The sequence below is a fragment of the Musca vetustissima genome, unplaced genomic scaffold, assembly GCF_032173495.1.
Source record: "Musca vetustissima isolate MV318-11 ecotype Yass unplaced genomic scaffold, APGP_CSIRO_Mvet_v1 utg141295, whole genome shotgun sequence".
Taxonomy (NCBI): Eukaryota; Metazoa; Arthropoda; class Insecta; order Diptera; family Muscidae; genus Musca; species Musca vetustissima.
The window spans coordinates 1-24,871 of NW_026883324.1; the positions used below are offsets into that span (position 1 = coordinate 1).

Here is a 24,871-nt window from a genome sequence, read left to right on the forward strand (position 1 = left end):
TAATTCTATTTCCTCCACGCTTATTTTCCTTCAATGTTCCAAAATTTTGTTTGTAATTACTTCACATTGTCGAGAGTTTACTGTTTTGGATGTTCACATTATCGAGAGTTCACTGTATTTAAAAATAGCAACGATTAAAATAAATGCGAACCTGATTTTAGCTCGGGAAGCTCTGATAATTGGGAATCAATATCCTCGCCAAGTATTGCAAGTGGAAATGCTCCAGAACCTACCGAAGCTACATATACAAGACCCCGAAATAAATTGGGTCAGTATAACAAAATAACAAAAGACATGAAATTGATATTATTTAAATTCTATGAAGAGGGGAGAACCATTTCCGAGGCTGCAAATTTAACCTGCATAAACATAAATTCCGAAAAAACATTTATAAGAAGATACACAGAAAATTTTGGAACATTGAAGGAAAATAAGCGTGGAGGAAATATAACTAAGTTGTTGACACCACAAGTTTTAAGTCTGATCGAGTTCTATATAGAAAGTCAACCTGGAATTACCCTCAAAGCCATAAAAACTAAACTGTTGAGAGAAAATGCTATATAAATTTCTCCACAAGCTGCATAGAATATGGATTACGGAAATTAAAAATTACGTTGAAGATGACCTCTATTAAAATAGAACGAATGAATGACTCCAGAACATTAGGCTTGAGACATAAATATGCTCAAGACTTTACAAAATGGATACCCCAACAAGAAGAAAAATTAATATTCATTGATGAGTGTGGATTTAATTTTCACATACGAAGAACCCAAGCCCGTTCAAGACAAGGAACAAGAGCACACATTGTGTTGCTTACGGTCAGAGGTCGTAATGTCACTATAATTGCAGCAATAAACAACGCGGGAGTTGTACATCACACAATCGTTTCTAATTCCAGTGTCAATGCAGACAGATTTAAATTATTTATAGATTTTTTTTTTTGGAGAAAATCAATCCAGAGTTGGAAAATAACGCTCAAATACACAAGCGACATGACATAAAAATTTTGATCGAATCCAAAAGATGCAACCTTAAATTCTTCCGCCTTATTCTCCAATGCTAAATCCAATCGAAAATGCATTTTCAAAAATAAAATTATGTCCAAGAGCTGAGCTGTATGACGTTTCAATGGAACATAACATTGTTGATGTAATCGAGCGAAGTATTCAAAAGCTTGCTCGGCAAGATTGTTCTAACTACGTTATGGACATGGTTTTGAAAATCCCACAAGCTGCAAGTCGGGAACCCCTTCATTAAGATAAGCAGTTACCTTATCATCAACAATTTATTAAGTCAAATATGTATTTCGCATTTAGGACCGGGTATTCAATTCTTGTTCTTAAATATTTATTTATTAAAATGTCAAAAAATACCCCTGTTTGTATTACTATTTATTTAGTTTTATGTAGTAAAAATATTAAATGAAATCACACCGAATTAAAGAATATTTATGTTAATTACATAGCCATACAACTATATTTGTTAATATTCTTTGATTTAATTTTCAAATATTGGTTAAAAATTAGTGCAAATATTATATTTCCTTAGATAAGAATAAAGGTTTCATTTAATTTGGAAAAAGTTTCATTCTATTTGTAAAAGGTTTCATTTCAATTGGAAAAGGTTTCATTCTATTTGTAAAAGGTTTCATTTAATTTGGAAAAGGTTTCATTTAATTTGGAAAAGGGTTCATTTAATTTGGAAAAGGTTTCATTTAATTTGGAAAAGGTTTCATTTAATTTGGAAAAGGGTTCATTTAATTTGTAAAAGGTTTCATTTAATGTGGAAATGCTATATATGCTTTATAGGGTCGGAAATGATTATTTCGATGAGTTACAAACGGAAAAACAAAATTAATATACCCTCCATACTATGGTGGAGGGTATAAAAATAAGGAAGATCTTCTCCGATTGTCTTTATTCTAGTTCATACGATAGTTATATACAGTGGTGGTTAAAACATATGCAACTGAAATTGAAATATGTAGTAACCTCTTTAATTGAAGCTAATACAGACCTGATTACGAGTAAATTTGACAAAGTCCCAAAATTTGTCCCGTTGAAAGGAAATCCAATAAAATTCATCTGAGTAATGTGGTACAGCCTCCTTCAAACCGCATATTCTTCATATCCGTATTATTTAATAGCAGACAAAAAATGTAGACAGTTGTAGTTTTCGAAGAAGTAAGGTCTAAACACACCTTCGGAACAAAAAACGCAGTCAATAGTGATTTGGAACAAATGCACTTTACGGAAACCTCTTAGATAATTTTGAAATTTACCATAGGTAGCCCTTCTGATGCTGATTACAGCAACATAAATTTTTTAACCAAAAGGACTATCTGCTGTAAAAAATTTAAACGTTTCGGAGTGGTATTCTTAAATGTATTTAATAAAAAGTTGGGACATTTGTTGAACTTTGGAATCCCATATCTCGAAAAAAAAATTATGTTGCTGTAATCAGCATCAGAAGGGCTACCTATGATAAAAATTTCAGAATGATCTGAGAGGTATCCGTAAAGTGCATTTAAGCCAATGATTTTTTGGGATGTGATAATCATATTCAAATAAAACAATTTTCATAAACAATTTCGAATAATTGACGTCCACCGCCGTTGTTCAAGCATCCATTTCATGAATGTTTTGTATAAGCACGCCACAATGTACCGTAAGACAGTGCCAATTTCAAAGAACGACTAGGAATCGACACATAAGGGTCTTGGGCAACACTTTCAATTACGGAACGATGACTCTCTTCAAATTGCTTCACGATCAGTCTCTTCAAATTTCTTCACAATATTGCCAATTGCTTGCTCATTTGGACGATAACGTAAACCATAAACTTCTTTTATGGCAAGATATGTGGCAGAATCACCATTTTTGTTGAATGTTTTTATAATTTTTTTCAATGTCAGAGTTTCAACAGAAAGAAAAAAAAAATTGGTTTACCGACTTAGTCTTGATTTAGATTAGGCGAGTTTACTTGCGGACGAGAAATTTTTTTCATTTCTATTCCCCTTGCCCCTCTCTCCTACAAACAAAGACTTGCCGCAAGTAAACTCGCCTAATCTAAATCAGGACTTAGTTTGACAAATATCGAATTCCAGTCCCATAATTTTGTTACCACTAAATGGGAGGACCATCTTTTGTATATACCCAAAATGGTGTTGGGTATCACATAGTCGTCTGCCTTCAATTTTTTTCTGAATAAGAATATATTATACTAGAGGGCCCGGCAAACGTTGTCTTGCCTAACAATATTGTTGATGTATAATTTTCGGCATTTTAGGTTGGTTTTATACCCTCCATCATAAGGTGAAGTGTATATATTTTTGTAACATCTTGGTAATTATCATAGCACACATAGGGTAACATTACAAAACTGAATTTGATGTTTATGAGTGAGTTTTGTTGTTCCCTCCACGATTTAAGATATACATTTTATATTTGCACATACATTTGTACTACTCATAAGATGGCCTAGCGTTGTCCTGCCCCTGTATTCTGTAACTTTTTAACAACATTCGATATTGTCTATTTTACAACAATTTCATTTGTTAGTTTTATTGTTTTTACAATAACAAAAGAAATTTAAACAATATCGAATGTTGTTAAAAGCTACAGAATAGGCCTACTGGTGAAACACGACACCTCCCCTGTTGGCCAATTCTGGCCAATTGCTATCTTCAAACGGTACAGTTGTTGGCAGTAGAGATCAGAATTTAGCGTTTGGCCATATGAAAGCAACTCATAATAAATAATCCCATTCCAGTCCCACCAAATGCATAGCAGAACCTTCCTGGTCGTTAGTCCTGGTTTGGTCACCGTTTGAGGTGCTTCACCGCTCTTTGACCACGATCGTTTTTGCATTGGGTTATCGTATGTGATCCATTTCTCATTTCCAGTTACCATCCGTTTTTAAAAATAAGAGTATCTCATTCCGTTTGGTCAAGACTTCGCAGATGGAAATTCGATCCATTTCATTTTTTCTGTTAATTGGTGAGGCACCCAACCATTGAGCTTCTTTTTGAATCCAGCTTTGTGCGAATGGTTTAATTTTTAGCTCCTGGATGATGTTACGACATGCCTGTAAAATTCGATCGTTCCACCGGTATAATGGATTTCTTTTTCCCAAATCTAATATTAGGGATACTTATTGGGCAGAAATTCTCCCTAATTAGAATTTTCCATATTGACTCAAGTATTCGGATATCCCCATCTAACGGCATCCCTTAATATTCGGTGTTTGGCTGCAATGTTATGTTCGCCCAAGCTTTCAAATATCCTTCATGTAATAGTAATCCACCTTTTTCGATACTGTGGGGGATTTGGGCACGTTTGGTTGTATATTTGGTAGAATGAATCGTACTGAAATTGTCAATATTGGTTAAATCTTTGAGGTGCCCACAATAGTCGGTACTTTAAGGAGTTCGGTATTTTAGGGAGTGCTTCAGCCGAAGAGCTGTAATGTTTTATTTTGGATGAAGAAAACCTGTTTACAAAAAATTATCAATATTGGTGCAAATTGGTCCGGGTAGCCCCATATAATGATATGCATATAATGATATACTCTTATTGTTCGGTATTTTCTCATGTGGTATTAGTATATATCCATACCCATTGTAGTATCGTATATCATTCATATCATATATCATTCCGTGATATTGAAAGGGTAAAACACATTTGCGGAAACATTTCTATTCACGACCAAGTTTTGTATAGCTCCTACATACGGGTCCCGCACCATTTTCGGTTTTGTAAAGAATTTGACGGAATGGATCATGGATTTGGCTTAATGCAATAAAAAGGAGCCATACATATTTCCCGTTTAATTTTCAGTATGTTGAAGTTCTTACCCCCGTTTTCCAATCTACTACACATACTGTGTAACATAGTCCCCATATAAATGTCCCGGCCGATTTAAGGAATCTACATATTAGGAAGTACAAAAGTTCGATCTTAACAACGATTTTTCATGGTATTAAATATATCGGTAGTTGACATATTGAGGTAACATCATGAGACTCTTTGTTATAAGAAATGCTTTTTATAGTTGTTCTCTTTCAATATGAACTTACCTTTCTCTGTGATACACGTATGCGATTAAAGACATCGACCAACGATTAGGCATATAACCACCATATAATGGTACATTTTAGGTACTTCAATAACAACATGTTCCTATGTTCCTATTATTATTATTTTCAAGAAGAATAATCTAGGGCACATGTCTTAGAATCAGAACTCTCTCTGAATCTTCAGATTTTCATCCTTGCATTTGTTCCAAAATGTAAGTGAATTTTATGGAAAACGTGTACATACAATGATCGCGAATTCATCTCAATTATTGTTTTGCATTCTCAGAAAAAAAGTTTCGTTACAATGCCAATTGAAAAAAATAAAATATTTTGAAAATTTTCAATATTTGACAAATGAATATTTTTTTTCAAATATTGTTTTTCATAATATTTTTTTTTTTCATAATATTTTTTCTTTTTTGCAAATTTTTCGCGATTTTAAAATTTTTCTCACCTTTTAAACCTTCCCTGAAGCTCTACGAATATTTTAAGACTAAGATAAGAAAAATCCGTTCAGCCGTTCTCGAGTTTTAGCGAGACTAACGAACAGCAATTCATTTTTATATACATATATAGATAGATAGATATACTTCATGGGGATGGAAATGAGTATTTCGATGTGTTGCAAACCGAATGACAAATGTAATATACGCCCCATGGTATGGTGGAGGGTATTTAAATTAGGCTATTAAACTGATATATCAACTTTTCCGTTTCCATTTTGTCCAACACCTGAACAATTGACACTTCGCATTTTTGTCAAAACAACAATCTAGATTCAACTCTTTGCCATATTTGATCGATTGGTGTCATATTAAAAGTCAAACATAAGTATGTATGCACGTGTTTTAGTGTACCTCCACTTGTCAGCATAAATATCTAGTTCATTTCTATAGATATAGACGTCACAACATATATTTACATATAAATTCTAAATTAATTCAATGCTTTCTCATAGTTCTGAATATCACACTCGTTTATATGTAGCTGTCGACTTCCTATTAAATTTTTAGATTTTATTTCGTAATTTTTACAGTATGGTCAAAGGGTCGAGTTGTTTGCTGTATAAAACCAAGTATTAGCCAATGGATTTATTTCAGTTGTAGACCATACAGCAACGCGATATACACTTTCAAGGCGTTAACTCGGAATTGTACAACTTGAGGATAACTCGTGTTTGTGTTTCCTTGTTCCGGCCCAAAAATAAAAATTAAATAAGTTGTGAAAATTTAAAATTAATTACAAATAAAATGAAGTTATATACATTGTGCCTGATATTGGGACTTTGCAGTCTTCAATATGTCCATGGATTGAATTTAGGTTTTAAAAATATTCTCAGATCAACAGCTGATGTAACCACTGGTGTTATAATGGATGTGGGTAATAAATTGCCCACACCAAAGGGTTTGTTTGAGACAAGTAAACAGGTGGTTGGCGGTTATCCTTTTGAATTTGTATCCTGGTCTGTAAATCAATTGTGTAAGTCGAAATCATATTCTTATAATTTATTTATATTGAATGTTGTGTATATGTGTGTGTATATAATAATTAAATTATTACAAAGGCGTATTTCCATGTATGGCAATGCTGCATATTGCCGAGCTGGTGAACGCGGCGTAAGGTATTCGAGTACGGTCAAGTATCTCGGGATAACGGTGTCAGAGCGGTTGAATTTTCTTCCACACTTCGATCGGTTGAAGGAGAAGCTGACAACGGTCGTAGGGACCATCAGGCGTGTTTTGCGGACTGATTGGGGCTTGAGTAGGCGTTCTGTGCGGATCATATATGGTGGGCTGTTTGTTGCCTGCGCAACGTATGGTGCACCTATATGGTACAGAACTGTCTTTGGGCAGAAGAAGCTCCTTTCGTGTCAGCGGATCGTCATGTTAGCATGCTTGCCAGTGTTTCGCACTGTTTCCACAGAGGCGTTGCAAGTGCTGCTTGGCCCCGCGCCGCTTGTTCTTGAAGTGAGACGTAGGGCTATCATGTATAAGCTTAAGCGTGGCTTGCAGTTGGATGAGGATGATTGGCTCAGGTCTTCTGATTTGGTGGATGGGGTGAGTAGGTGGTACATCACTATCCTTCATTGTTCATTGTTGTGTTGTGATGTCCGATTCCGCGGTCCTTTGGGCCCTTTGTGCAGTCCGTGAGGACAGCATGTTAATTGTTTGTGATTTGTGTATTTGTTTGCGTTGTCACTGCCTGTGGCCAGGTTTTTCCTTGCCACTTGCGGTTATCGGTGTTGCTTATTTTGTTTTGGGATACCAGCCCGGACGTGCGTCGAACTGGGAGAGGCTCTGGTCTCGAGCCTGAGCGGAGGTTTTCCGTACCGCGAGTGCATGTGCCCCTGGATCTGTCGATCCGGCCTGACAGTTGGTGTGGCCACCTGGGGAGCTTCGCGGGGCATGCTGCATGCTCTCCGATTGGTACAGCACATCGGTGCTGGTGCGCTGGTGGGCGCATATCCGCCTGTGGCTCAGCCACTGTGAGGTAGGCCTATTGGCAGGTACTCGCACAAAACACTTCAAGATACATCTTTGGATATATACACGAAAGGCTGCTTTAAATATTTTATAGCCATTAAGAAATATTTGACAAGACTTTTCCCACATTCTCCAGACTTTTCAATTGACTTAATATGTGTTAGTAATGCGTGTTGCAAACTCTGTGTATCGCACAAAAATATTAATACACATTTATGTTGGTATATTACAGGCGCTTCGGCTCTATCATCCAATGCCATTACCCCGAAAGTGACTCCAAACATTGACAAAATGTTTTTCCAGTTGAGAACTGCATGCAATCGATATAATCACCCACTGTTGAAAGCCAATGAAATGTGGACTAGTCCGGAATTTGATCCCAAAAAGAAAGTGGTAATATTGGCCACGGGTTGGACCACGACCGTCAATGAAACCGACACCATCGATGTGTTCGCCAAGGCCTATGCTTGTCGGGGTGATGTAAATTTTGTGGTAAGATTATATAGGATTCAAAAATAAAAATCAATTAGACTAATTTATTTTATCTTAATCATGTAGGCAATTGATGCTGCCTCTTTTGTGGATACCCTCTACACCTGGTCGGCATTTAATACCGAAGAATTAGGAATGCATATTGCCAAGGGCCTGGAGCAATTGGAAAAAATTGTCCCATTGGAAAATATACACTTGATCGGTCATAGTTTGGGTGCTCATATTATGGGTGCGGCAGCTCGTTACTTCTATGAAAGTACTGGAAAACTTATACCACGTGTTACGGGTCTGGATCCTGCCAAGCCATGCTTCAATGAGGGTGAAGCTCTTTCGGGTCTTATGCGTGGTGATGCAGAATTTATTGATGTCATTCACAGTAATTCGGGTGTGTTGGGCAAACGTGATCCCACCGGTGATGTTGATTTCTATCCAGGTGGTTTGGATCCCCTACCACCGGGTTGTATAAGTGTTACCTGTGCCCATGCCCGGGCATGGGAATACTTTGCCGAAACTGTATATCCCGGTAATGAGAATAATTTTATGGGAGCACGTTGTACATCATTGACCCGTTTGCGTGAACTTAAATGTCCCAAACAAAATGTACCAATGGGTTATGCAGCTCCGACCAACGTTAAGGGCAGCTATTTTATGGAAGTGAAGGGTGAAGCTCCATTTGGCATGGGTGGTGATAAAAAACGTATGCTAGCTAACGGACAATGTGGTGAATGTCCGAATGCAACAAAGTTGTAAATTTTGTTTTTTTTTATTTTCATTATAAAAAAATTTTGGAAAAATATATTATGTGCGAATGTTATAATACTATCAGTTAATTTTGTATTTTGGTCTTTCGCCTACCCGCATCAAAGGTCTAATGGTGTCAAATCGCATGATCTTGGTGGTAGGTTGATATAGTCACGACAATAAATTATCCGTCCAGGAAATGGTTATTGCAATAAAGTCACATTGGCTAGAGTTGTGTGAGATGTGAAACCGTATTATGGAAACCACATATTGCTCAAGTCGTATTCTTCAACGGTTCATAGATGTGTCCATATTTTAACATGGACACATTTTCGACCATGGTCCATGAAACACCTTTGTGGACTCTTCTACGAAGTTCATAAGATTTTATCCAATCAAAACGACTGGTTTTATCGAGGCTGTTGCGGGTTTGAAGGGTTATTTTAGGTCGTAGAAGTTCGTCCTAGATGTGGGTTCAATGTTCAATGTTATAGATGGAATAAAGGTACGATTTAATGTAACACGGAAACCCGACGTCGAAAAGCTGCAAACACAACATATAGCAGAAACGTACTCCGCTCAACTTACCCAACTGCTTGACGAAAGCACTCCTTGTCCTGATAATTAAGTTGAAGCACAATGGCAGGGAATTGCCTACTCCCTACAAACTGCAGCAAAAACAACACTTGGGTACCAAAACCGCCGTCAAGAAACCCATGATACGATCAGAAGTGTCGTAATGCTACTGATGTCAAAAACTCAGCGTATAGGGCAACCCTGCAGATAGTACATTCCTGCAAAATTAATTCGGTTATGCAGGATAGCTTTAACTGGCACAAGATCAGCAGTTAAAGTCGGATAGGACCTCTTGGAGCCCTTTAATACCGAACAAGGATTCAGACAAGGTGACAGTTTGTCGTGTGACCTTTTTAACATTATGCTGGAAAAGGTCATACGAGAGGCAAAGGTGAAGAGCAATTGCACTCTGTACACCAAACAACACATGTTACTCGCCTACGCCGATGGTATCGACATAATGGGTCGAACATTGAATGTGGTAACAGCCACCTTTGAACAAATTGAGAAGGAGTTTGCCAAAGTGGGTCTGGCAGTAAACGGCGAGAAGAACGAACTGATGGTATCAACGCGCAAGACGTCCAGGAGACTCGGACCAACTGTGGAACTTGAGAATTGATTTTATATACCTCCGTACTGCCATAAATAAAACTAATGACATCAGTTTTGAAATTCGGAAAAGGATAGGATTGGCTAACAGATGCTACTATGATGGAAGACAACATTGCCGAATATAGTCTTTCAAATTGGAAAAACTGCGCAAAAGACCGACTCGCCTGGAAATCTTTTTTAAGCTCGTCTTATGAAACGAAAGTTCTTTCACAAGCCAGCTAAGTAAGTATGGATTATACTGGGATAATATCGATGAATAAGTGGAGCATGTTTTAAATAACACAGTGCAACAGTGATGTTATTTGGAATCAACAAGAGGGGTAATAATTATGATTATGATAATAAAAACGATTTAATAATAGGTCATGAATTACGAAGAAGAAAATCAAAGAGAGAAACAAGAAGACCTTCAACGCTATAATGAGAATTTTTGTAATAAATCCAGAAAGCTACCTAAAGTTTTTAAAGTTTGAAATTATGTAATGGTAAATATGATGAAATGTAGAGGTCCTTATAAAGTCGTAAAAATATTAGGCAATGTTCGTTACTTGGTTGAAGATGTGGACGCATCGAACACCTTATAAAAGCGTTTCGGCTATTTGCAATATGAGTCATTGGTTTAATAGTTGTTGTGAGAAAGACTAAGTGAGAGATAAGGAGCTCCCTAGGGTAGGGTTATATGGTAGCCCCCAGAAAAAGTGGGCCTATATGTATAATTTTTTTGTGGAGAAATTAGGTAGTCCATAGCATCCCAATGTACCAAATTTCAGCGAATTCGGTTGAAAAACGCCTAAACATGGACCGATATATCCCATCTTCAAACTTGACCTGCCTGCAGACAAAACACGACTCTGTGCAAAATTCGTTTAGACGCTACAGTGATTATAACAGACGGACATCCTTAGATCGTCTTAGAATTTTACGCTGATCAATAAATGATTATTTCGATGCGTTACAAACGAAAAAAACAAAATTAAAATACCCTCCATACTATGGTGGAGGGTATAAAAAATGAAAAAATTGTAGAATTGTGAAAAAATTGATATTTTGATACCCTCTAACATGAAATGCTCATGCGCCAAACTATCGATGGGAACTTTTATATGGGGGCTATGTTATTGTAAATAGACATACATTTGATGTATACAGTCGACTCTGTTTTACTGTAATTCGCTTAACTGAAAAATTTCGGATAAGTGAAATTGAATTTAGATTAAATTTTATTAAATTAAATTTTATGTTAATCGCCCACAATTTACTCCGCATAATTAACAAAAATTTGAGTAGGTCGTCAACTTTTAACTACTCTATGTTATTATTAAGGTCTTCAAGATGATAACCAAATTTTAAATAGGAGCAATGTAAAAATGTGACTCCATAATGAACAAATTTTGCAAGGAAGATTGTTATTCATTTCCAAGCTCATATTACAGGCAAGTCAGCTATTGAAAAGACTTAAATCGGCTAGTATGAAACCTAACGCATAAACAATACTGTTCATAATAAAAATCCTTTGAGCAGTGAACATGTCAACCATTTTCCATTTCTATCGTCTATTTTCATAAAATTAGAGACCTACGAATTCGATATAAAATATGAATTATTGAAATTCCTAAAACTTGAAAATTTTTGCCTTATGGGAATTTCGCATAACTGAAATTATTTTCAGTTAACCGAACTCCGCTTAAGTGAAAACATCGGATAACTGGAACAAACATCCATATTTTCTTCCGTTTCAGTAAAGCGGAGTCGACTGTATACTGAAATTAGAAATAATGTTTTACTAATAAATATTGTTTTCACAAAAAAAATAATTTCTTTTGCATAATAGCCTAGACAGACGACAGCCTTAATTTGCATTAACAGCCTTAATTCAAATTAACTTGTACATTATCCTCATTTTTATGTGTTGTTAATGCACAAAATCAAACTGAATTTATACTGAATTAAGCAATTTCAATATGGCAATGCTGTAGAAAATAAATTGATTGTTGTCAAATTTGTTTACGTTTACGAAAATAAAAATTAGAAATAAAGGCAAAATTCAACATTTCTTCAAATTTGGAGCTGTTTTATCTTCATTATAGCTGTTACTTTTCCTTCCTGTCATGTATCAATTTCAAAAAGATGTAATCCTAAAAAATATTGTAAACAAATGTCAATATTTTCTTCCTACACACAGACAAACAATAGTTTTGAAAGAAAAAAACTGGTTCATAAATGCAGAAACTCTCGTCTGTCAGGGGTAAATTTTAATTCAAATTAAGAACTTTTTAATGCAAATTAAGGCTGTCGTCTGTCTATGGTATTACACTATTAAAAATTATTAAGAAAATGTTGTCACATTTCAACAAGGTGTGGAATTAACATTAACTAAAGTCAAAAAAATGGATGTCTATATATTCGGTATATATATTATACTTGAATTTTGTTGAATATTTTGACCTTCTATACCCCGTTAAAAAATTGTGTTTTCCATCATTTCTGGAAAATGGGACCGAAAAGGCCCCTTCAGATTGTCGTCTGAGGGTTGATGTGTTTGACAAACATATTCTTCTGCTTTATATCAGTAATAATGCTAAAGATACCGTATACCAAAAATGAAAGGATTTCAAAAAATCCTAATCCGAATATTTTGAAAAATCTTCGAAAGGGGGATCCTGAACTGGTACTACCCTCCCAAAGGGTTTCAAGGTCATTCACTGTCTTTATAATTTAGTGAACGGACTCCTTATTCCTCCTTTTACCCTTATATAGTGTAATAGTGCTAAACTGTAACTGTTGATAGTCACACCAGTCAGGCTGATAATATATATCCGTATATACTCCCTTTAAAGCACTACTACTATTACATATATTGGCATATAACAATGAATACCCCTAATGTCTATTACATACGTTCATATAGGTACATATGTATATTTTTTAAACAAATATCACATAACATTAGTTATGATAGATTATTCATAAACAACATAAAATTGACATAAATTATTTAATTTTCAATGGGGACAAAAATACTTGCTATTTGAAATTTAATTTTATATTTTTCATTGGATTTCAAAGATTTATATGAATTTATGTTTGGCTGCATTCCGTAATACGGCATCGGATAAACAAAATGCAATCAAATAACAATAACTTATATTTCAATAAATAAAATTTGACATTCAAAGGTTTTGTTGACAAAATAGAAAAAAAATATTTCGCGAAAAAACTGCAAATGGTGTGGATGTTATCGAGTAGTTGATACCCTATGTATACACATTTTTTTGTCTGAAACAATTTTCTAATAAAATCAGTTGAATACCATTTTATATGTTATAATTTAAAGATTCATGAGATCATGTCTGAATTACAATAATGTTTATGTAGGGATTAAAATAAAATTTTAGATTGTAATTCTCGAAGACACCATACATAAGTGTTAATAATTTGTGTCTATTTCCTGTTTTCATATATATATATTTGTGCGCACTCTATAATATGTAAGAGGGTATATTTATTTTGACAATATTTATGCAATATCTAGTCTGAAAACAAAGTCTTGTTGTAAATCGGCAGAAAAAAAAACCAGTAAGGATACCCTTCACCACTGTGGGCATATTAAACAGGACTATTAACATGAAATTGGATAAAATAAAATATGTGATATTTATCTAAATGTGAATCTAACTAGATCTATCCATTAACATGTCATTCGTTTGTTACAATGGGACAAAAGTATGTAAACCGAATTCATACAAATATCAATAGGTCATCCGTTGGGCTATGTCTGTACTTCTAGAAAACGCAACTACGTAATTACATGCTCAATTTTGTACGTTGTGCAAAATTTGATGTCAATCTGACTAACATGAGGAGTTTGATGCCCAATTTACTTACAATCGGGCGAAAATATATATGGAAGCTATATCCGATTTCAACGAAACTTGTCACAGGTTAGATTATATTAAATTCAGTACGTTTTGTTTCTATCAGCCACATATTTGATCCTTGCTGTGTCAATTACTTAAAACCAATCTATAATATAAGGAAGCTATATCTAAATCTCAACCGATTTTCACGAAACTTGGCACACATCATTCTGGACTAAATTTATATCTAGGAGCTATATCTAAATCTGGACCTATTTTCTCGAAACTTGCAGACATCACTCTAGGTTTGAATCAGTACGTTATGGCAAATTTCGTGCATATCGAAGGATATATAGGGACTTTGGCACACCATTTACATGAAATCGGACGAAACTATATATGGGAGCTATATTTAAATCTCGACCAATTTTCTCGAAACTTGGCAGACACCATTCTAGGTTCAATTCAGTATGTTATACCAAATTTCGTGCAAATCGAAAGATATATAGGGACATTGGTGCACCATTTACATGAAATCGGGCGAAACTATATATGGGAGCTATATCTAAATTTGGACCGATTTTCTCGAAACATGGCAGACATCACTCAAGGCTCAGTTCAGTACGTTATGCCAAATTTGGTGCAAATCGAAAGATATATAGGGACTTTTGTGCACAATTTTCTTGAAACCGGACGAAACTATATATGGGACCTATATCTAAATATGGACCAATTTTCTCTAAACTTGGCACACATCATTCTGGACCTAATTCAGTACTCTGTGCCAAATTTCGTGCAAATCGAAAGATATATAGGGATTTTGGTGCACCATTTACATGAAATCGGACGAAACTATATATGGGAGCTATATCTAAATCTGGACCGAGTTTCACGAAATTTGGCAGGCATCACTCTAGGCTCAATTCAGTATGTTATGCCAAATTTCGTGCAAATCGAAAGATATATAGGGATTTTGGTGCACCATTTACATGAAATCGGACGAAACTATGTATGGGAGCTATATCTAAATCTGGACCGATTTTCTCGAAACTTGGCACACATCATTCTAGGCCCAGTTCAGTACGTTGTACCAAATTTCGTGCAAATCGAAAGATATTTAGGGACTTTGGTACACCATTTACATTAAATCGGACGAAAATATATATGGGACCTATATCTAAATCTGAACCGATTTTTCCCAATTTCAATAAGGTTCGTCCTGGGGCCAAACAAATGAGCTGTGCCAAATTTCATCCAATTCGGATCATAAATGCGACCTGTACTTTGCTCACAAAAATACATGGACAGACAGACATGTATTCTCAAAAGGAACCATAGGTCTATCTCGTTTCCTTTTGCCTGTTACAAACATATGCACAAAGACATCAGGGTATGTCCACAGTGTGGTGAAGGGTATAAATACAATACAATGCATGACAAACCCGTGGATATGTTCGCCCTGGCCGAAACTTGTATACTCACTACCATGTGATGTACATTCCAAATTTCGTAGTATGTTAATACACTTAGAAAATAAAATTTCAAATTTCAGGCACTAAGGTTGGAAGACTAGAATATGAACTTTAACATAGAAAAAACCAGTAAGGAGAGTAGTAAAGTCGGACTGGGCCGACTTTATGATACCCTTCACCACTTTGGGTATATTGTTCATATGTATCCTAACAATTTCATGTATATGTTTCCTCGAAGGTTTATAGCAAACTTGAAACCCGCTATTCAGTATGCCGCTCTGGTAAAAATTTAATATCAGTCAAACACACGTTCGAAATATATAAGGAAGATATGTCTCAATTCGATACGTTGTGCATAATTTCGTGCCAATCGAACAAACATTAGGAGTTTGGTGCATCATTTAACTAAAATCGGACGAAAATATATTATTGGGAGCTATATCCCAAGAAGCGATTTTCGCGAAACTTAGCATACATAACTTTATACTTAATGCCGAACGCTATTATAAAATTGTGTGCAAATCGAAGGTCATATAGGGACTTTGATGCACCATTTATTTAAATCTAAACCGATTTAATCGAAACTTAACGATCCTCATTCTATACCGAATTCAGTGCGCAATGCCAGATTTTGTGTAAATTGAACGATATATAGGAGCTTTGGTACACCATTCTCATATAATCGGAAGTATATATATATATATATTACCTTAAAGCGGACGAAAATATATATCGGATCTATATCTAAATCTGACCCGATTTTCAGGAAACTTAGCATACATCATTCTAAGCATAATTCAGTACGATGTGCCAAATTTCGTGCAGATCGAATCGGACGAAAATATATATGGGAGCTATATCTATATCTGGACCGACTTTCACGAAACTTGACAGACGTCACTCTAGGCTCAATTCAGTACGTTATGCCAAATTTCGTGCAAATCGAACGATATATAGGGGCTTTGGTGCACCATTTACATAAAATCGGACGAAAATTTATATATGGTAGTTATATCTAAATCTGAACCGATTTTTCCCAATTTCAATAGGGTTCGTCCTTGGGCTAAATGAATGAGCTGTGTCAAATTTCATCCAATTCGAATAATAAATGCGACCTGTACTTTGTTTACAATTTAACATGGACAGACAGACGGACGGACATGCATCGACTTAGAAAGTGATTCTATGCATATTCTCAAAAGGAACCATGTGTTCATCTCGTTTCCTTTTGCCTGTTACAAACATATGCGCAAAGACATAATACCCTGTACCCCAGTGTGGTGAAAGGTATAATTAGACGGGACTTCTGTATATATTTAAAATCTAATAACCAGTAAGGAAAGTAGTAAAGTCGGACGGGGCCGACTATATGATACCCTTCACCACTATGGGTATATTAAACAGGTCTATAACATAAAATTGGATGAAAAAAATGGGATATTTATCTAAATGTGAATCTACCTAGATCTATCCATAAAGTATGTCAATCGACTTCAAACAAATATAAATAGGTCATCCGTTGGGCTATGTCTGCACTTCTAGAAAACGCTACTACGTAATTCTATGCTCAATTTTGTAAGTTGTGCAAAATTTGATGTCAATCTGACTAACATGAGGAGTTTGACGCCCAATTTACTTGAAATCGGGCGAAAATATATATGGAAGCTCTATCCAAATATTGAGCGATTTCAAACAAACTTGTCACAGGTTAGGTTATACTAATTTCAGAACGTTTTGTTCCTATTGGTTCCTTAGTACGTCAATTACTTAAAATCAATCTATAATAAAAGGGAGCTATATCTAAATCTGGACCGATTTTCACGAAACTTGGCAGACATCATTCTAGGCTCAATTAAGTACGTTATGCCAAATTTCGTGCAAATCGAAGGATATATAGGGACTTTGGTGCACCATTTACATGAAATCGGACGAAACTATATATGGGAGCTATATCTAAATCTTGACCTATTTTCACGAAACTTGGCAGACATCATTCTAGACCTAAATGATTAGGCTGTACCAAATTTTGTGCAAATCGAAAGATATATAGGGACCGTTTACATTAAATCGGTTAAATATATATATGGGAGCTATATCTAAATCTGAACCGATTTTTCCCAATTTCAATAGGGTTCGTCCTTGGGCCGAATAAGTGACCTATGCCAAATTTCATCCAATTCGGATCATAAATGCGACCTGTACTTTGTTTACAATTTAACATGGACAGACAGACAGACGGACGGACATGCATAAATCGACTTAGAAAGTGATTCTATGCATATTCTCAAAAGGAACCATGTGTCTATCTCGTTTCCTTTTGCCTGTTACAAACATATGCACAAAGACATAATACCCTGTACCACAGTGTGGTGAAGGGTATAAATATTGAAACTTGTCTGGGAAGAAGTGTTTTATTAAGGGGACCCCCCCATTCTCGGGGTCAAAATTTTTGTTGATATAATTATATAATATAATCTACACTGATTAAAGAATGTCTCTACAAAATTACAAGTGAAAATCTCAAGAACTGTTGAAGATATATCCGATTTATTGTGTCAGCATCAAGTGACGGCTGAAGGGCTTCTCAAACTTTAAACGCGTTTTTCTCTAAACATTTTTTTGCGAATGGCGGGCACGATAACTCAAAAACTAATAATCCAATCGGTTCCAAATTTTGCAACGTTTCTCTGGGAGTGTATAGCTCTCGTATAAACTAGGATAATGCCAATCGGTGAAGATCTTCCTTATTTTTTAACTTGGTTTTTGGTAAAAAATCCGCGATTTTTCAAAAATATTTTTTCAAAGGGCCACCATTTTCTTAATTTTAGAGCGAAGTCAATAATCCTAGTTCATACGAGAGTCAGACATGTACTCTTTCTAACACCATTGGATTCGATGTTCCAGTGAGGATTCGATGTTCCAGTGAGGAGTTATCATGCCCGCCATCAAAAATAAGGACTTTTCTTTAATTACAAAAAACAACAACAAAACAATAACAAAATTTTTTTGTAAATTATTTTTCTTCTCTTTTAAATCTTCAATTATATATGTGCAAAGTTACAAACCTTAACAAGCATTGGTATTGATTTACCAGCCCATTGAAAATCTTGAAAAAATAAAATCGCGAATGGGGGGGGGGGGGGGTTCCCTTAAACAAGAACATGAAAATGCCAAATTATAGTATCTTAGGCTAAATCGCACAAAATTCCCGAAATAGAAATATCTGTTTCCATAATCCCGAAATACAAAATAAGGACCACTTTATTGCGAAGATGCGGTTAAAACCTTAGCAATACAGGAAATAGGCTAGGATATTTAGCTATGGCAAAACGTGAACTATATTTATAACTTTCTACATAGAAATATCTTCATTGGTGGGAAAATGTGGATGCAAAAAATGGAGCGGGATGTTATGTCAAAACATGAACCTACTTACTTACTTAGCTGGCTTAATCCGAGCTTAAAAAAGATTTCCAAGCGCGTCATCTTCAGAGATGTTGTCTTCTACTTGATCTTTCCCTCGTATTCTTCAGAGATGTTGTCTTCTACTTGATCTTTCCCTCGGATTCGTGGCCTTCCCCTACAGCGTGAACCATCACTTGGCCATCACTTTTATATACCTTTTGAGCTGGGGCATCTTCATCGATTCTCACAACATGGCCTAGCCAACGTAGTCGCTGCAGCTCGATACGTCTGACTATGTCGATGTCAGAGAATAGATGGTGCAACTCATGGTTCATTCGACGGAGATATTCACCATCGCCAAAGATCTTCCGGAGAATTTTTCTCTCAAACACTCCAAGAGCTGCCTCATCTGCTTGCGCAAGTACCCATGCTTCAGATCCATACAACAGCACTGGTAATATCAATGTCTTGTAGAGTGTGAGTTTGGCCTGGCAATTTATGGCCTTGCTTTTGAGCTGCCTACTCAGACCATAGTAATATCTGTTGGCCAACACTTTTCTCCTTCGGATTTCAAAGCTGATGTTATTAGTTTTGTTTATATTTCTTTAATTAGGTATATAAAATCGTTCAAGTTCTACAGCTGGTCCGACTCTACCGGACATCTTTCGCGTTGATAACACTAGCTTGGTATTTTCGCCATTCACTGCCAGTCTCACTTTGGCAGACTCCTTCTCGATTCGTTCAAAGGTGGCTGTTACCGTTCGCAATGTTCGACCCATTTGTCGATATCGTCGGCGTAGACGAGTAACATATGCTGTTTGGTGTACAGAGTGCCACTTCTGTTCACATCTCGTATGACCTTTTCCAGCAGGATGTTAAACAAGTCACACCACAAAATATCACCTTGTCTGAATCCTTGTTCGGTGTTGTAGGGTTCCGAGAGGTCCTTTCCGAATTTAATTTCTGACCCAGTTCATGTTATCCTGAATAGTTAGTTCCCTTTGAATTCCAAGCTATCCAGATCGAAAGGGTTTTCTTTTGCAGCGGATTTTCCAAGATCTTATCTTCTTCTTTTTTATTTCCGGAACACAAAGTTCTATAAACACTATAAACTTTCTATAGCCCATCCTGGCCATATGCATAAGCAGGCGGCTTCTTATAAATTGTTGCTGCCATCTTCCCCCTTGGGAAGACGAATCTTCGTTCGTATGGTTCTTCATTCTCTTTATATCAGCAGAAGATAAGATCTTTTACATGTTTGCACACCTCTTCCATGGTGATGTTTATTTATTCTTCCCGTTCATCCTGGCCAGTTTTTACCATTGTGCCCATATAACTGATATTTAATTGTTGTGATCTACTTGCTGACTACCTTTATCATCTTCTCCGGTTGCATTAGTCTTAAGCTCACATCCATTTTTGCTCGTTGGATGCGTGCCTGATGCCAAGACACCATGACATTGTAGGAGATCGCGGGGCGACGGGGTGGGCAGATCAACGATATCTGTCGGTACTGAGTTATTTAGGTTCTGCACCGTTAAATTATTCATATTTTTCCTTTTAAGTGAAAACCACCATAACAACATTTTGATCCAATACTTCCAGGTTAAACAGATTTTAATAGACACGTGTGGTCATCCACCATTCCCCATAACCTCGACAAGGGTACGCCACCTATACGAGACATACAAACTCCCTTTGGTTAATTTAGAAGGTATCGAATATTGTCTTGACCCCATATAAAATTTACTTTTTTTTAAATTTAAACATTTTTGTAGAGATATACCAAAAAGAGTGACCTGAGGATTCCATTTTCAAAAATTTTACGATTTTATTTTTTTACTAAAAATTAGCTTATTTATTACTGACACTTTTTTGTTTCTAATTCGTTGCACACAATTCGTAGGGTATACAAAACTGTTATGTGATCTTTGGTGTGACCTTTCGAACACGCCACACACAAAATATATTTCCTACATTTCGTTTTTTTGAAACAACTCCGGTGCTAGCCTATGATTTGCGGAACATTGCCGATGATAAACTTCTGGTAATGACTTGTTGACCATGGTCACTACTTTTTGTGGCTGTCAGAAGATTTTGCGTTGAAACCAGAGTGATTACAACTAAAACAAGTTTTGTGTTCTTCTTTTTAGTTGGGATTTATAAGAAAAAAGTCTATGTGTCGGCTTTTGAGTCATCTCCAACAAAAGTCTGGCAATGCAACAAAGGCTCCACCAACAACAACTATAACATGATGTTGCAACTGAAACTGTGCGTCTTATTGGTCTGCAAATCTAAATATGTATTTTTGTTTTTGTTGTTTTGTTTATTGTTGGTATAATGACGTTGACTGATTTGACATTTTTGTAGGTTTTACGAAATTGAATGCTTTAAAGTCGGAATATGCGAATGATGACACTTGTATAAATAGTTGCAGCATTTTTGACTATAGGCACAGTCAGTCAGTGAGTTTTTGACCAGCCTACAACGAAGACACTCCCCAGGAAGGAATTTGTAACTTTTGACAAACTACAAAAACAACAACAATTTTACAATGAAAGTTTTATTGATTTTGTGTGCATTGGTGGCTGCAGCTTCGGCCGGCATCATCCATGGTGGCTGGAATAATGGTTGGAATTCGGGATGGAATGGTGGCTACACTTCATATCCCAAAGTAATTAAAGTAATACGTGTTGGTGGTGGCGGCGGTGGCGGCTGGAATGGTGGATGGTCTGGTGGTCATGGAGGTTGGTCTGGTGGCCATGGCGGTTGGAATAATGGTGGCTGGAATGGTGGTTATATTAGCAGAGGAAGTGGCTGGTGGTGATTTGGTTGTTGCTATTTGGAATTGTGTTTTTATGAAATATGGAACAGATTTTGTATTTAAAAAAATAACCTACTTCGATAATTTGGTGATTATTATTTTCGTTCATACTTTGTGTTGTAATAAAATATTGTTAAAGCAGAAAATTGTGACAATATTTGTTAAAATTTTAAATAAGAATGTTCTGTGTTGTATAAATTTGAGGCGTTTCATTTATATGTCAGCAAAATAACAAAAAACCAGAAAGGATATTAAACAAAATCTGACATTCCGGTTATATGATACCATTCACGATGAGCTTGAAGATGGGCTGTATTGGTTGAAGTTAAGGCATGGTCTCTATATAATGGCACTCACCCAATTTTCGGTATGTTGGTGCTTTTCATAGCATTTTTCAATGGAATTTGTAATAATTAAGTACTTGGTGTTCTCAATGGGTACCAAATATCCACACTAAAAGTTGTCAATATTTGACAACTATTTCGGGTAGCCTCCATAAAAAGGTAACCCCACTTTTTTAAGCGAAATGATTTTAGTTTCATATTTTGGATTCCAATTTTGTACAAAGTCACTCTAATAAAATTTACATAACTCGGTCTTCTTTTTGGGGTAGCAAGACACCCCGCAATATCGGCTACTGTTTGATTTTGGACAAGTTTGGACAAACTCATAAACTGACGAACAAATTGACATAGGCGGCCAAAATTTGGCTCACATGTTTTCAATGTCAGAGCGAATATTGGTATGGGAAATTGAGTCTCTGGGTCCAAGTTTTGATATAGCCTTCCGATTTAAGTAATTTTCCTTTTTTAGACACATTTTACGATCAAATTGGCTGAAATTTGGCAAAAAAGAGTTATCTATGGTTATCAAATATTCATGGCGAACAAATTGACATAGGCATAGGCGGCCAAAATTTGGCTCAGATAGTTTTTATATTAATACTGGTATGCGAAATGAAGTCCCTGTGTCCAAGTTTTGATATAGACCCCTTACCTCTCGATTTAAGGTAATTTTTGCCTATTAGACACATTTTACGACCAAATTGACTATAATGTCGCACAGAGAGTTCTCTTTGGGTACTAAATACGCATGAAAAAATTTATTGATGTAGGTCCGCGTAGCACCCATTCAAAGGTACCCCTATTTTATGTGTTTAACCTAAGATTGGGTATAAGCTCATTAACTGGCGAACCACTTGACATAGATGGCCAAATTTGGGTTTTATATCAATAAAACTTCTGGTATGGGAAATGGGGTCCTTGGTTCCAAGTTTTGATGTAGCCCCATAATAAACGGTTTCTCCCAAACCGGATACTCTGGACCAATTTTCCAACAAAAAAAATAATAATAATAATTTTACAGCCACTGCAATGGAAAATGAGGTCAAAACCAAATACTGCTCTGTCCAAAAACCGAAATATGGAGGCTAGCCCTAAAAGTGGACCAAAATTCGTCATTTTTATTAAAACGATTTTCTACCTTGCGAGAACTCAAAATACCAGATTACAGTTTATTAGGTTGAACAACGTGCCCAAACCCGAACGTGCCCAAACCCAAAATACCGAATAATGGGGGCGCCAGTATATTAGGGCTATACGAAAAATTGGGACAATTTGTGGTAGGAACGATATTCCAAAGGTGAAAGTTATCATTACAGTTTTACGGAATGTACCTTGAAGCAATTTTTAAAGTGGGACAAATATTGATTACATCGTGTAGAAATTACCGAACATTTGGAGCTATCATTATATGAGGTGCTATGCGTAATTGAGGATTGATATAGCTCAATTTCGAAACTAGCATTTTTGCATCACAATACCTTTCTTCACGCCAAATATAAACCAGTAAGGGAAGCAGTAAAGTCGGGCGGGGCCGACTATATGATATCCTTTACCACTTTGGGTATATTCAACAGATGAATGCTAACAGACGTCGAATTCTCCAAACTATACTAAATTTTTCATTTATTCACATATAGGGTTGCTTCTTACAACGGGACAAAATTACTTAAAATCGGGAGAAAATATTTATAGAAGCTCTATCCAAATCTGAATCGAGTTCAAAACATTCCACATTTCAAAACTTTAGTACGTTTTGCAAAATTTGTGTCAATTTTGTGTAAAATCGGACCAAAATATATATGTAGAAGCTATATAAAATCTGAACCGATTTCAATGAGAAAGGCAGAGGTTAAATTATATTAAGTACATTTTATCGTCCAAAATTGTATGGCAATCGGACAAACGTGGGGTCTTTAGGGCACAATTTACATAAAATCGGAAGAAAAAATATATAGGAGCTATATATAAATCTGAACCAATTTTCAGGAAACTTTACACACATCACTCCAGACTCATTTCAGTATTCTATGCCAAATTTTGTACAAATCGAAATATGTATAGGGACTTAAGTACATCACTTACATTTAATCGGACGAAAATTTATATAGGAGCTATATGTAAATCCAAACCGATTTTCACGAAGCTTAACGTGCACTATTCTAGACTTAATTAAGTTCGCTATGCCCAATTTCTTGCAAATCGAAAGATATATAGGGACTTTGGTACACCATTTACCTTAAATCGGACGAGTATATATATGGGAGCTATATCTAAATCTGAACCGATTAACATACATCATTCTAGACCTAATGCATTTCACTATGCCAAATTTCGGGCAAATAAACAGATATATAGGGACCTTGGTACACTATTTACCTTAAATCGGACGATGATATATATGGGAGCTTTATCTAAATCTGAACCGATTTTCAGGAAACTTAACACACATCATTCTAGACTTCATTCAGTAGGCTATACCAAATTTAATGCAAATCGAAAGATATATAGGGACTTTGGTACACTATTTACCTTAAATCGGACGATGATATATATGGGAGCTATATCTAAATCTGAACGGATTTTCAGGAAACTTAACACACATCATTCTAGACCTAATTCATTACGCCATGCCAAATTTCATGCAAATCGAAAGATATATAGGGACTTTGGTGCACCATTTACCATAAATCGGACGAAAATATATATGGGAGCTATATCTAAATCTGAACCGATTTTTCCCACTTTCAATAGGGTTCGTCCTTGGGCCAATTAAGTGACCTATGCCAAATTTCATCCAAATCGTATCATAAATGCGACCTGTACTTTGTTAACAAAAATACATGGACGGACAGACGGCCTAATTCATTACGCTGTGCCAAATTTAGTGCAAATCGAAAGATATAAAGGGACTTTGGTGCACCATTTACATAAAATCGGACGAAAATATATATGGGAGCTATATCTAAATCTTAACCGATGTTTCCC

The 24,871-nt window shown here is 35.9% G+C and overlaps 1 protein-coding gene across 1 annotated transcript; it reads left to right on the forward strand.

The window, feature by feature from the left end:
* The first annotated feature begins 6,414 nt into the window (after positions 1-6,414).
* Positions 6,415-8,805, forward strand: LOC133330198 (vitellogenin-1-like). The gene is made up of 3 exons (XM_061538662.1): positions 6,415-6,559; positions 7,796-8,055; positions 8,122-8,805. The coding sequence occupies exons 1-3, from the start codon at positions 6,451-6,453 to the stop codon at positions 8,803-8,805; spliced, it is 1,053 nt and encodes a 350-aa protein (XP_061394646.1). The 5' UTR covers positions 6,415-6,450.
* Positions 8,806-24,871: the final 16,066 nt, after the last annotated feature.

What these genes read in the sequence shown, in the direction of transcription:
- LOC133330198 (XM_061538662.1), top strand. Translation starts at nt 6,451, where the DNA reads ATGGATGTGGGTAATAAATTGCCCACACCAAAGGGTTTGTTTGAGACA. An exon ending in CTGGTCTGTAAATCAATTGT is followed by an intron (nt 6,560 to 7,795) that starts GTAAGTCGAAAT and finishes GGTATATTACAG; the next exon opens with GCGCTTCGGCTCTATCATCC. An exon ending in GGGGTGATGTAAATTTTGTG is followed by an intron (nt 8,056 to 8,121) that starts GTAAGATTATAT and finishes TTAATCATGTAG; the next exon opens with GCAATTGATGCTGCCTCTTT.